This window comes from Drosophila elegans, unplaced genomic scaffold (assembly GCF_018152505.1).
Source record: "Drosophila elegans isolate 14027-0461.03 unplaced genomic scaffold, ASM1815250v1 contig_476, whole genome shotgun sequence".
Taxonomy (NCBI): Eukaryota; Metazoa; Arthropoda; class Insecta; order Diptera; family Drosophilidae; genus Drosophila; species Drosophila elegans.
Genome location: NW_024545863.1, coordinates 22,873,843 through 22,888,791, shown reverse-complemented (window position 1 = coordinate 22,888,791; position 14,949 = coordinate 22,873,843). Strand labels below are relative to the sequence as shown.

Below are 14,949 nucleotides of genomic sequence, written 5' to 3'. Positions count from 1 at the left end.
TTTATATATAATTTTATATATAGAGGAATTTAAATAATTACGCAACAACAAAATATTTTTAGATCTTACAAATCACTTGGTATGTTGTTCTCTCTTTGAATTTTGTGTGTGCATTAAAATGGTTGCAACATTGCAGCAGTACAAGCCTTGTCGCCAATGGGCCGAGACTTCTTTTGAGTCCTCATCGCTGACTGAAAAAGGATAATACTACCAGGGTAGACATCTGGGATCTGCAATATCTGGAAGCCCGCTCTCAAAGAAAAAAAATACTTTGCTTTTCATTGAAATTTTGTATGGATTTATTTGGTTGAGTTCATTCAGTTGTTTGCTGTTCAGTTTATTTTTTGTGTCTCAAGTTTTTATTGTATTCCTTGTATTCATTGGGATAGGGGAGGGGTATTTTCCATATCGTTTCGAGTGCTTAATCGTAACATACATTCATAATTCATTTGTAGAGTATATGTCTTGCTTTAAACTAAATCTTTAATATATTTTACAATTATCTTTTATGGCTTCGTTTAGATGTTAAATTAGCTACACTTAGTTTAGATTCATATTGGTTGGAACACTTACATGCAGAAATATACGCAGATGATGACCAACATATATGTGTACGTTTCTTTGTAATTTATTCTAATTGATGTAAGAGAAATCACTTGTTTCATTTTTATTTAATTTTCGATCTTTTCCGTTTAACTAGTTTGGGAACGGAAATTGCATTTGCCTTGCTTGGCCATTATTCCTGTCTATTACAAATACAGCTCAACATTGTGTTTCATACATACTTTCGCTTTTCGTTTTGTTTGTGTGTTCACATCTCCATTCACTAAACACAAATATTAAAATGTAACAATAATTTACAAGGTGCATTTATTTCTTTATTTTTATACCTTTTCACAGTTCAAACATTTATTTATACATTGAAGAGAAAAATACGAATGGATATATAAATGCAATTTACAAACAACAATTATCCCTTTTGTTATTTTTACGTTTTCAAAGTTTGCATACCAACGATAGGTCCATGTTGTATTTTCTTTTTGTTATTTATAGTCTTTTGGAGTTTTTCGCATCGAATGTGCAAATAATTTACATTCATTACTTTGCTGCATTTCAGCTTGATTTGCTTTTGGTTTTTGTAAAATAAATTTGATTTACGATTTTGCTATTTACACATTAATACTTAGTATTAATTTATGCTAATCTAATTGCATCTAATTTCTTATTTGTGTTTATGTATATGTGTTCGTACTATTTATATTGTTTTCCATAGATACGAATAATGTAATTTATTTTCAATATAATTGCCAAGAAGTTGCGCCTTCGCATTGCTCGCCTATCTTTGGTTGAGTGAGAGTGAGCTTTAAGTCTATTATATCAAGGATATACTTACTAGATATATACTAGATTTGAGCCTAATTGCTAGAAAATGCTGCTCTTTACTCGCCAGCTGACATTTACAAACATTTACAAAGTCTCCTTGGGAAGATAATTCATATGTATTTGTGAAGTAATATCTTGAAAAAATATTGCAATGACTGAGTGTCCATCTGAGTACTTACTATAAGGAAGGAACATTCCTCTTCTGCTTCTAAATGTTCAAAAGTAGACCTTAAAAACTAAATTTATCTGTCTTCTTTTGAGCATTTTGCCGTTTACGCTGGAACTCCTACAAAACATAAATCACGAATCAATATTTCTTTTCTTCTGCCTATTTTCACCAATCAATTTTGATTTATTAAAATTACTGTTATCAGTAATTTGAAATTTTTATGCCGCATTTATGAAACGTTCTTGTTTAGACGTGTAAATTATAATCTTTTTTTTGAGTTACTATTATATTTAATATTTGAACTTTTCAATTAGGGCATTAAGAGAATAACATTTTCTTAATTATATTAACATTTTGATGAAAAACTATTTTATTGTAAATTAAAGTAAATGTTAATATTGTTTTAACTAAACAAATAAAGTAATTTTTAGTTAAATGCTTTTAAACTTAACTTTTGGTCAAATCTAAAAGTGGAATGCCGGAGCAAAAAGAAATATCTTCTTATTGAACGTGTACAAGGAACCTATTCAAAAAATGCCCACGACGAAACATGAAAAAAATCCCTTTTCGGTGTCTTCTCTGAAATGAAAAGGACTTATGTGGCAGCCTTGTGATAAGCCTTTTTATTTAAAGATAATCAGTTCCTCCAAGAGCACACAAACGATTCACTTCAATTCTCTTGAATGCTGCATTTAAGTTCAATTCGTTTTGGCAACACTTAGCCTAGACAGCAACCACGAAGAGCTCAGGACTTAGATGACTAGTAAATGGGGGATATTTGGGGCCAGGATAGTGTTTAGACGCAGCTCTCCTGCTGCGAGTACATGAGCGGGGTGCGAACGGTGACGATTTCGCGCGAATAGGACTTTCCCACGCCCGAGAGGCCCGACAGCGAACTGCTGGGACTGGCCACCGCTGCCGTGGTGGAGGCCAGTCCACTGCTGTTGCTCGAGACCAGCATCTGGCCGTGGGTCAGCTGGTGCTGCTGGTTTTGCTGGTGCTGCTGGTATGAGGGCGGCATGTTGGGCGCGGGATGGTGGTGCAACTGGTGCTGCATCATTTGCATCATCGAAGTGGAGTTCTGTGGACCTGTCCCCCCGGCCCCTCCTCCGGCGTGGTGATTGTGTGGCAGAGTGTGGTAGCCACCGGGATGCTCGGGCAGGGTGTACATCTGCACGGTGCCAGGCGAAACGGTCGAGGGGGTGCCGTGCGATCCGGGCGAGGAGATGCATGCCCCGGCGCCCGTGACCCCTGACCCGGCTGCTCCTGCTCCTGCTCCAGCACCTGTTGTGTCCACCTGCATCGTCTTGTATGCATCGATTTGCGCGTATATCGTCGGCTCCTCAAAGTAATCGTAGTCGTACGTGGGCGGCGGAGCGTGCTGGTGCGGATGCTGCATTCCGCCCGCATTCGGCTTGTGGCGCTGCAGCGTCGCCGTCGCCGGAATCGTGGGCAACAGCTTCCTCATACTCGACCCGTGCGGCAAGGTGCCACCCATCAGGGGGTGGGGATGCTGCACCTGCTGCTGCTGCTGCACCACACCCACCACCCCACACGGCTGGCCCTTCTTTGAGGCGCCACTGCTGCCGGACGGCATGTTGGCCAGCGACAGCTCCGCGTAGTGCAGCTCATCGTCCTGAAGAGGGAGAAAATGGCCAGGCATTTAATAAACTGTCATCAGAGAACTTCCGGGAATCGGGGAGTTGGAAAAAGTGGATTAAGGTGTACAGTCGAAACCAGCATAGATAAAACTGGCAGCAAATAATGATTTGAAAAATATTATAGCGTAGTAAATCTCAGTCAGTGTAAGAAACTAAAGAAACTTTTCAGAGTGGTTTTATAAAAATTAGAACACGAACAAAAGTATTTTAATTATAGAAGAGACAATGGTTGGTCTCAACAAAAATATAAAAAATAAAAATTTTTATAAAAATAAAAAGCTAAAAAGCTGTTTATGTAGCCTAAAAGCTTCAATAGTTTTGATATTTTTGGAAAACTGAAAATGCAAATAAAAATATATTTAAGGATAGCAATCTTATTATTAGTTTTGTAATCATTTTTTTAATGTGGTCTCCCATATATACACTTTTTATTCTGCATTTCAAACTGACTTTAATCATGTTTCCATCATTTTCCAATATTTCTAGAAATGCGTAACCCAAATCAAAGTATTTGTCAAGATAATTACAAGCAACACAAATTCAATTGCTTTAAAAACAACCAATTTGGCCTTCCAAGAAATAACAGGAGAGCATATCTAAGATAACTCCTTAAGGGATCATCCTTCCCCAAGGTGAAACTGGCTATAATCACAGGTTTATTTTCTAATCTCTCCCAAATTGTTTTCAAGAGCATTAAGATGTTCGCAAGTAATTCGCGACATCAAATCAAAACATTTGTCATGGCAATGTTGCCGGCACTCGGGGGAGTTCGTCATAGAGTTGTTCGACTGTAATTAAAACTTTTCGGTGGCCAAACCAAAAGTTTGGCCGACAGACTCACCTTGCTGCTCTGATAGGTGCCACTGTCCGCCGAGTTGGCCTGTACGATTCCGGTGCCGGAAGTTGAGCCCGGCTTGCAGCTGATTTCCACCTCGCTGGTCGTCGAAAGATGTCCCGATGGCGTTTGTGTTGCTGATTTTTGTTTATATTCACCATCAACTGGGTGGAAACATTGGGGGAAGAGAACAGAACAGAATGGAGAACGCTTAGTTAGTTCGAAAAGTTTGAGCTGGCCGTCGTCGTTTCTGTTTTTCTGTTTTTTGTTGTTAAGTAGCAAGGCAAAAGTTTCTGGCCCGGCCGACGCCCTCAAATCTTTTGGTTATTTTCAGCAGCAAGTTTTCTTCCTGCCCAATTTTCCCTCCGCCAGCTTCCTTACATTATTTTTTTATGCTTTTTTTTTGGCCATGAAATTGCTTTACGTTTGGAAAATTGATTAAATTGTTGTGCTGTGCTAGAACTGCTTCTGGTTTTGGCTGCCGCCTGATTTCTTGATTGCCATTAATCAAGCGAGCACGTGCAGTGAGTGAATTTGCTGCTGCTTTGGCCAAGCTCTCCCGTTTCACGTTTAAAAGGGTCTTTAAGGCCCTTGACTGCAGACACACGAGCAAACAAGCTAACCGGCAAGGACCTGACAGCAATTAGCTGTCATTTAAATATTTCAGCACTGGCACAAAAATGCAGTCAGCTCTTGAGGACGCCGAGTCCTGTTTGTTTTGCCTACATGAGCCGGACGGCCTGTCAAATGCATTTGCATAAAGGAAAGCCTCAAGCCAGCGTCCATAAATTGCGAGCAGACGGGCAGAAGCCTGGCAGACACCATTTATCTTGAGGGTAAGCCGAAGGGAAGTGGCGATGGTCTTAGGGGCTTGGGACCAAGAACCGGGAACAGGCAACTTACCCTCATTGTAGGGCACCACATCGGGATTCTTCTCGTCGTACATCTCCTCGGAATGACTCAATGGCAACGAGATTTTGTCCTTAATTTGCAAATTGCCCGGACGTGAGAATTTCGCATTCGGATGTACGAATTTCTGCTGCTGCTGATGTTTGTGCGAGCGTAGCTTCAGTGCCGCAATTGTGCCAATCCCGATACACACGATGGCCACCAGGATGCCCACGAAGATGCCAATCGACAGGATCGGTGTCAGCTCGAAGTTGTCCGGACTTTGGGCACTGCCCTTGTACGAGGTCAAGGCGACTGCAAATATAAGTAATAAAATATATATATACAATTGGTCTAAAGAAAAATTAAGCTTTCATAGATATTTAATTATATAGCACTATTCTCTTTAAAATAGGTGTATCTTTTATTTAAAAATTTAAAAGCTTTCTAATGGACTACATTTAGTTTAGTTGGCTTTTTATGTTTACATGTCTTCATAATTTACTCTCCTTACTTATTGTTGTTTATTTAAAAATTTTGGTTTGCTAAAATACCTTTCAAAATGCTTTTTAAGTTCAGTCTTATTTTCTTTTCATTCCCGAAACAATTCAGATCTTTGCTCTCTGGCCCAACGAGTAAAGTTAATCCCCCTTTTTGAGAAAATGAAACCTTGAGAAATACTGATCATAATCAAGCTTAACCTTTGCTCAGAGCATCCACTCTTTGACTCTTTGCCAAGACGATTTTCTTTTCTGATTTTCATCTCTGTCTGGCTTTTCTGCTGTTTGCTATTTGCTTTGCACTTTTCCCTGTTGCCATTGCTCCGGCTGACTTTATGAAAAATTGAAATGTCGGCTCAAGTTGTTTACACAAAATGTGACCGTCCCTCCTAGATTCCCGCCTTTCGGCTTCCTGGCTTCCCTCAAAAGGGAAATGTACAAAAATGAAAATAAAATTCTTGTCAGGTCCTCCTTTGGCTAATTAGCATTACAATTTCCTTTTTCGCTTAGACCCCTTACCCTCAATAATGAAACGCTCCTTCCGCATTCTTTCAACCCCAATTCATAAATGCTAATCATTTCAGATTTTTTGCGCTACTTTGTGGGGGAAGGCTGCATAAAATTTGGCGTTTACTGTCCCCAAACTGCAGGTGAAAGTTTGAAGTCGCAGAATTTACAATTCATTGAGCAGTTTAGCGTAATTAAATTGCGAGGTGGCATAATAATCATAAAACCCTGAGCAATCTCTGGAGCGAAACTGATACAGGGGCCGAGCCGAATGCAAAGTTATGCAATTCGTTTCGTTTTCAGTAAAAGAGAGCGTAAGTCTACAGTATTAGCATAAAGAATTCATAAAAAATACAATTCACTTCGAGAAAAAAGGTCTTCAAAGATTAGCAAAAAGGAACACAAAAGTATTCATACCTCATGATTTAAGGATAGTTAATATAAAATTAAAAATGTTCATTACAAGTTTGCTTTTTACAATTTTGTATATGAATAGGTATTTTGTATTGTGATGGCAAGAGTTAATTTTAATTACTATTGTTATTATAAGTATTCATTTTTTTAATTATTTAGACTTAACATTCCTAACATTGTTGGTTCATTGAAAACAATCATTTTTTTTATCAAATAGTTTTAAAACATCGATTTTGTAAAGAAAACATTGTAAAACAAGAATTGTAAGAACGTGAGTAATTGAAATTATTTTATTTATTGCTTTTCCTAACATTTTCCCACAGTGCACAGCTCCATCACTATATTCATTAAAATTCATGGGCTATATCGTCACTTACCCGTCTGTTTCTCGGCCGCCTTCAGGGTGTATCCATCGAGGGCAATGGCATCACTGCGGCCCCGTCCATTAACGGCATACACATATATGCGGAACAGGCGGCCAGCATCCAATCCCGTAACGCTCAAGGCCGCGAACTTGGCACTGATGTTCGCCTGCAGCTGGCCACTGTGCTGATCGAAGATTTCCATGAGGAACCACTGCCGCATTCCGCCATCGAACCCTGCAAAAAAAGAGGGAGACTCCGATTGCATAACTTGGCACGAACTGGGGCTTACTTAACATATTGACTGGGATTGGCATTGGCCAAGGGGATGGAACTTCGAGCTTATTAATATTAAGTAGTTGCCAATCGACTGCGGCTCTTGTTTACACTTTGCCAATGGTTTTGGTGGAGATTTGTGGAAGGTAGATTGCCTGGGCAAGACATTTGTTTTGGGATTTCTTTGATGCCAAGGACAACAGACAAATGGAATTATCATCAGAAAAGTTATTGTGTTGCTGTTCCAAAAGTTGTAACCCTCGCGACAACACCAAATAAGCTGTGGATAATTCGGGAAACAAAAAAAAAACATAAATATATCAAAGTAAGAACAAGGGCAAAGATTTTTTAACATGATCATTAGAATTTGAGTTTAATCTGATACAAATTCTAATAATCGACGCAAAAAAGATTTAGAACAACCAAATAACTGTCTTATAAATGTCATGGTGTCGTTCTATTTAAATTTGTCCCACTTTTCTATAAAAGCCTTTTAAAAACAATTTATTACTCAAAACCGGTCAACTAAAGGTCACCCCTCCATTCCAGTTTTGGGAAAAGCTCACTGGTAAGGACTCCTCAACTCGTTACCGACTGCCATTGAAATATGTATTTTCAGTAATCTAAAGTTACATTTTAAATGCCATTTAATCACACCACAAAAGAACTGGCCGAACCCACTCGAATTCGCCCCTTTAAGAGGAGGGAGAAGCGGTTTGGCCAAAAGTAAGAGGCTAATGTTGGACCACTTCTTCAGCGGCTGCTTTTGCTAGCTTTGGCAGCTCAAATGGCACTTCATTGTAGACACAAAAGCCGACTTAAAACACTTGCGAAAAATGTTATAATATTTTGTAATAAAGGCAGCGGCCAGTGAAAAGGTTTAGGGCGGGTTCCGAGGAACTTCTTCAGACGGGCACACGCCATGGACCCCAAGGCGAAATTGTTGTGGAAAATGTTTTATATGTTGCTATGAATTTTAGTTGTTGTTGGCCAGCTTTTTCAGCCACCCGAACTTGCACTCACAAAGAAAATGGCACGGAAATAGAGTAAAGAGAATGTGCTTGGCCTTTGCCTCAAAGCGTCATTGTTCGCAGGGTGGCTGGGCGGGTTGGCGGGCTTATTCCATTCTTACTTTCTGCTCCCTTTCAAGGGATCACTCCCACAGCTCGTTGGCGGCCATTTTGTGCGCACTTTAAAACGTTTAGCTAATGAAATTTGCCGCAGCTCCGTTGTCAGAGCGAAAAAAAACTTCATTGTAATGGGTTAATTTTATTTACTTGACTATGCAATGGATGCTGCGCAAGTGGAGTAAAATAATAAAACAAGACCGACCAGCAGCAGGAACACTCAGAAAAATAGGTCAAAATGCATTCAGTTTAAAATAGTAAGGTCAACTATAGCTTAAAATAATTATTGGTCCATTACTAAGCTGAACCCAAAATATAATATACTATAAATAAAATAAATGGTGTAGAATTTCCTAGTGATTTTGCAAGCCCTGATGCATATTTGCATACAATTTTTTCTGATTTTTTAAGGATTTTAAGATCTTTTGAAATAAATAATTTATGGTACACAAATTCAGTTACTCTTTTTATTAGAGCAAGCAAAGTACCTTCAGTTCAAGTTCATTTAAATGATACAATATTACATTTTAATTTGTATACACCCTTTCTATAAGATTAATTTGTTTCTCAGTGCAGCAGCATCGTCAGCAGCGAAGAAAAATGTTATAAACTGAAATTTTATTATATTAAACCGACGGTTGATGAGTTTGGTTAGTTGCTGTTGCCGCTGCCTGCCAGTTTGGTTTATTTTTGTTTTCCGAGAAAAAACAGCAGTAGCCAGCCAAAGATGTAGAGAGTTGTCTTCAGCAGCGTACATTGGATTCAATTTGAGTCGGGCAGAGTTGGTTTAAGTTTAGTTCGGTTCAGTTTGAGCCAAGTTGAGCTGCGGCGACGACCACGTCGAGTTGAGTTGGCCAAGTTGCGTGCTGGCTTATTAAAGTCGACCGCAGCTAAAGTTGAGTTATTATAAAAACAAACGACCAAAGGGCTGGGGGCGTTGTTTGTTGGATGGTGGGTAGAATGGGGCGTGGCATTTCAGTCGTCGTTTGCCTTAATGTAGAGCGCAATATAAAAAGTATCGCATTGTGCGCGGTACCCCGATCCTGATGCTGCTGCTCTTGTGTTGTGCTTAAACAACTTGCGTTAAAGTTTTAATGATGCTGATGACTATGATAATAATGTGCAGCCACTAAATTAGCAGCCCGAGGGACGGTCGAGACTGCAGAAATGGCAGTGGGGGTGGTGCGGTAAAAAGGAGAACAATGACTTTGCCACAAGGAGAGAGACATAGAGCTAAAGCTGCTTAATACCATAGTTGCAGTGCATTTGTAATGATATCTAAAGTTAGATCATCAAGTATACGCACAATGGCCGCTAAGGGATGATTAGATAAATATATAGAAGTGTGTACAATTCTGATAAGAACTACGTTTTTAAAGTTGTATTTATTGTTTAGTACTCTTTAGAAAACGTATTATCCAGGAAATTCAGTACAAAATTTAATAATTTTGTATATTCAAAGTTGAGGCATCTAAACTTATTACTGCTTTAATTTTAAGTTTATATCATGGCGCTTTAAGGTAAGTAAGCCAACAAAAATTTAACAAGTTTATTATTTATGCAACATAATGGTTCATCAATTTTTAAGATTTGATTCCAACTTTAATTTTTCGATTTTATACAAGTTTAAAAAAAGTAACCATTTAATTCGTAAAACTTATCGTTTATTAATAGTCATAAATTATTTTCTACCACAGTTGCTAAACCCAGCCTTTAATTCGAACATAAAAATTAAAAAGCTACAACATTTCCGAGGAGCTCCGTAAATTACAACAATAAAGACATTGCAATGGAATTTCCCTCCATTCTGAAGCGCGTAGTAATGCAATTACACATTACGCATACGCGGGGTGGGCGAGCACTTGAGACAACATTAAGTGAGCACAACAATTGCGATTGCCAGCAATTGGTGAAAAAACATTGAGCGCTTTAAGCGGTGGAAAAAAAGAACAGCGGAATGCGCCACGAGGGGGTGTAACAAACAGTAACTGGAAAAGAGCGCCATTAAGTATGCAGTTATTATGCGCTTTTTGTTGCACTTCTTGCAGCAGCCGCCTCGTTACGCAACGCTTTGATTTGCGTTGCCTTTTCGCAGGATCCGCCAGCCTTTCCCCTGTTTTGTCCCCTCCTCTGTCTCCGGTTCGGCACTCAGGGGTTGCATAAATGCATCATAAGCTTGGAGGAGCTGTTGCAATTTGCAAGGACATTTCTCTGTCTGCGCTAATGTGCAACTCTATCGCTGCGAACTTTGAACTCTGGGACTGCAATTTGTGCTGCTTATTTTGCGCTTTGCTGGCATTTTTCTGTCTTTGCGCTTTCCGCTCTTGTGCTGCGCATAAAATATGCGAATTGAATTTGTATTTAAAGTTTCCGTTCTCCTTCTTGGGCAACTCGCAGGCAGCAAGTTGCCTAACAAGCCAAAACATTTTGTATGTACAAATTTGCGCTTAACTTTAGGCCGTGCGCTCCTTCAGCTCGCAGCTCATCACTTGACTGCTTCTATTTTATTTATTACTGAAAATTTTAAGCTGGAATTGAAATTTTAGCAACATTATTTCCCCCTTCTACGCTGTGTTTCCTTTCTAGTTTTATGCTTTCATTGCGTTTTTATTATTTGTGTCTGCATCACGAAAGGAAGTTGGCTTTGCTTTACAATTGTATGAGTGTGTGTGGGGAGTGGGATGGGGAGGGGAAGGGGTAAATACGAATCCGTGTCTGTATGAGTGGATAGACATACTCGTAGATGGCTGCCAAAGTGCACTTAAGTTGCTCATGTATTTTAAATGAGTCTGAAAAGCGTTGCAGGAAACTCAGCATATACAAGTTACAGCTCTCCTCGCACACTCGTGCTCATGCTGCAAAGGATGTCTCAGGACATGACCACTCCCCCTTTTGCCCTGCGAAACCCCCGGCCCCCGCCTCCGCCCCAACCAATGACCAATGCCTTTTCGGCCATTGATTGGCTCATCAGCAATTATAGAAACAAAAAGGAAAAGAGACCAAACCGAACGAAAAAGGGCAACAAATTGGCTGGCAATTTGACGTATGAGTATGAGTGTGTGGGCCATATAACTCACCTTCAATGCAATAAACCTCCAGCGAGTCGGAAGTTTGATTGACCACCGTACAATTGGTGGGCGCTTCCGGTTTGCCAGCGGCTATCAAATGGAACACACAGGGCTCCTTCTGCTGACCCACATTGTTGTCGGCCCAGCACATGATGGTGCCAAAGTCCATTTCCTGGAAAATGCGGAGAACACAGCGTTTCATCAATACTCAAGTGTGAACATGGGTTAAAAATAGATTGCACACATGAAAAAACGTTGGGAAATAGGAATTGCGTTTGGAATATTTTTCATACATATTAATTCAATAAAAACTAATTTGTTCCAGTAATATATATATGTGTTGACTTGATAACTAAACAACAAAACATTTACATTCTGGCGTCTAAGGACTTTGTGTGAACTTTGAGAAAATGAAAACCAAAAGACATTAATTAATACCTTGTAATTTATATTAAGAATGTTATGAAATAAATGTACTTCATTATATAAGCACAAATTATTTCTCAATTTTCTCCCAGTGCTGCTACTTGAATTCATCTCTTGGACACACATTTAAATGGAATCCAAGCAGCCGCACACGACATCAATGTGAACTTAATTCATTAAATCAATATGGATACGGGCCAGTGTGTTGTCAGAGTTGCTTCTGATTGATTGCAGCTGTCAATAAGTTTTTCATTAATATAATTTCATGTCATGTCGATGCAGAAAGGCCAAGGAAGGACAGAAAAATGCCTGGCAGTAAAAACAAATGAAGCATTTTGTGGCTCTCCACCCCTGGGCCATTACATACTCGTTTATGTATGTTCGCTCGTGAAAATTGTGGGAGAGGAAGGAAGTCATGTTAACATGGTCCTAATGCCTGTCTATCCCATTGTATCCCAGTGCTAAGTGGCCGCCTGCGGTCTTGGCCATTGTTTGTCGTTCTTGTTTATTTGTTTGCATTTTGTCAAATGTTGTGCTAATGAAATCCTTCGTCTTCGGTCAAGAGCACACACACACCCACCAAACTATCGGACCATTCGCTCACGTCCCCCACAATTGATTCGCCTTCATGGCCTGTATATGCGTATCTGCGTATCTTTGTATCTTTGCGGGACGTGTTTACCTTTGGCCTTTAACGTTGACTGCGAGCACTGGAATCAACGCACTTAATCAACTTCAGGCGGCCCGGACTCATTAAAAATTGAAATCACTTTCGGGTGCTCGGCGAAATGTCAACGCAAATTGCAGCTTATTAATCAGTCTGCACGCGTTTCAACCTCGTCTCTTTGCTTTCGCTATCTTTCAAGTCGCAACTGGGCGTGGTTGTCATTTTAATTAGGGCAAGAAAAAAAAAAACAGAAGTAAATACCAAAAGGAAAGTTTGCTTCAGTACGGGGAAAGTCGAGATTTATGGAGATCGGGAAATGAGTTCGGTTTTTTCTGCCGTCGTAGATGAAACTCCAATCATCTAGTAAAAGAGTTGGGGTTTTAGCAGAACTGATTGATTACTTTGCCTAATACATTCATTCCCCCAAAAATCAATAGAGAACGTTTTGGGTCCTTATGAGCTAAAGCTATCCGATTACTAATTCCACTTTTAAGGTTTAAATTGTAGTTTAGTCATTGTAGTCAGTTTACTTTAAACTATTTGCTTTCTTATTTCTTTACCAATTAAAAATGACATTAAAATGAATAATCTACGAAATATTTAAATTGTTTTTAATTCTTCTTTTTTAAAGTCATCCAACAAATGTATTCAAAAGCTTTTAAGCTTTTACTAATTTTCCATAAACTTCATACAAGCCCAAGAAAATCATAAATTATTGATGTTGAGATAACTTTACAATAAATAATTGAAAACAATTATTAAATTTCTTCGAATATTACTAATTAGAAGTTAAACACGTTTTATAAATATTTCTGACATGAAATTCAATAATATCATTTATATGCCATCACACCAATTAGTTAGACAAGAGTTAAGAATTAAACTCGACTATCTAGCTTAGACTGAGTTTAAAACGAAATTTTAGTCGAAAATCTTTAGTTGTGAATAACCAGCTTATTTTGCCGTCAGGATGTTTAAAGACGAAAATAGATTGCAAATATTCAGCATCCTTGGACTCGAATTTTAAGCAACAATGCTTATGCAAATTTATGACAAATTTGTGAAAATTAAAATAGGTTTGCCCAGTGTGTAATAGCTTTTGCAGTTTTTGTTGTGTGTGGCAAAAGTGTCGCCACAAAGGCGGCCAGTTGGCAGCTGCCAACACTAAGCATCAACACCAACGGGTCAAAGGGAAAGTGGCTGAAAGCAGGAGCTTCGGCTTTGGCTACGGCTACGGCAATATAATAATGGAGCTGCCAGGACCAAAAGCACCAGGCCAGACACTCACTCGCACACAATTGCATGGCATTTAAGGTAATAATCAATGTGGGAGATGCATAGAACGCTCCGCTTTTTATACCCTTGCAGAGGGTATTATAATTTCAGTCAGAAGTTTGCAACGCAGTGAAGGAGACGTTTCCGACCCTATAAAGTATATATATTCTTGATCAGCATCACTAGTAGAGTCGATCTAGCCATGTCCGTCTGTCCGTCCGTCTGTCCGTCTGTCCGTCTGTCCGTCTGTCCGTCCGTTTATATGCAAACTAGTCTCTCAGTTTTAAAGCTATCTGCATGAAACTTTCCCAAAAGTTGTCTTTCTATTGCAGGTAGTATATAAGTCGGAACGAGCCGGATCGGACGACTATAGCATATAGCTCCCATAGGAACAATCGGAAAAATAAATGAAAAAAAATTATAACTTTGCTGTTTTTTAATTTTTTGTTTAGTTCTTCGACATATAGTAATGGTTAAATATTTCCGATTTACGGTTTAAATTTCATCAAAATCGGTCGACTATAGCATATAGCTCCCATAGGAACAATCGGAAAAATAATTGAAAAAAATTATAACTTTGCTGTTTTTTAATTTTTTTTTTAGTTCTTCGAGATATAGTAATGGTTAAATATTTCAGAATTATGTTTTAAATTTCATCAAAATCGGACGACTATAGCATATAGCTCCCATAGGAACAATCGGAAAAATAAATGAAAAAAAATTATAACTTTTCTGTTTTTTAATTTTTTGTTTAGTTCTTCGACATATAGCAATGTTTAATTATTTCAGAATTATGGTTTAAATTTTATCAAAATCGGACGTCTATAGCATATAGCTCCCATAGAAATAATAAAAATTTATAAAATAACTATCTAATAATTGAGCTGCAAATCATCATAGTTTCAATGTTTTTCAGCATATACTCAAGTAAATCATAATTTAAATGTTTTCAAAAGTATTTAATTCATGCAATAGCTGCAAGGGTATATGAACTTCGGCTTGCCGAAGTTTGCTTTCTTTCTTGTTCTATTTGCAACTGTCATCGCCCGGCCCGACAATCCTTGATAATTTCTAGTGCCCTAGGGCCCCTGAATTTATGCCCCTCTATTTATTATGATTATTTTATTGTGTTTATATTGTCCTAATGTTGCGCCAGCAAATGTGTAAATATTGTTGCAACAGCAACATTTTCTTCGTAGGAAGGAAAACCGAAATCCATAAAATAAATATACCCACGTATACTGGGTATTTTTCCATGCGTGTATCTGTGTGTTTTGGGGCCCCAGATCTAAAGAAGGCAAAATACCACTTCTAGGCATGGCATTCTGTGCATTTCGTTTCAAGTCAAGTCTGCTGTTATTATTTATGCATTTTAATTAAAAATTTAAACA

At 38.6% G+C, this 14,949-nt stretch overlaps 1 protein-coding gene across 1 annotated transcript in view; it reads right to left on the bottom strand.

The window, feature by feature from the left end:
* Positions 1-289: 289 nt before the first annotated feature.
* The window catches only part of LOC108136907 (irregular chiasm C-roughest protein), a 64,320-nt gene continuing 49,660 nt past the window's right edge, over positions 290-14,949 (bottom strand). Inside the window, exons 12-16 of the mRNA XM_017258365.2 lie at positions 11,200-11,362; positions 6,735-6,956; positions 4,952-5,251; positions 4,055-4,212; positions 290-3,188 (exon numbers count right to left, since the gene is read on the bottom strand). Of these exons, the coding sequence (XP_017113854.1) occupies positions 2,349-3,188; positions 4,055-4,212; positions 4,952-5,251; positions 6,735-6,956; positions 11,200-11,362 (1,683 nt within the window). The 3' untranslated portion in view covers positions 290-2,348. The remainder of the gene's footprint in view (positions 3,189-4,054; positions 4,213-4,951; positions 5,252-6,734; positions 6,957-11,199; positions 11,363-14,949) is intronic.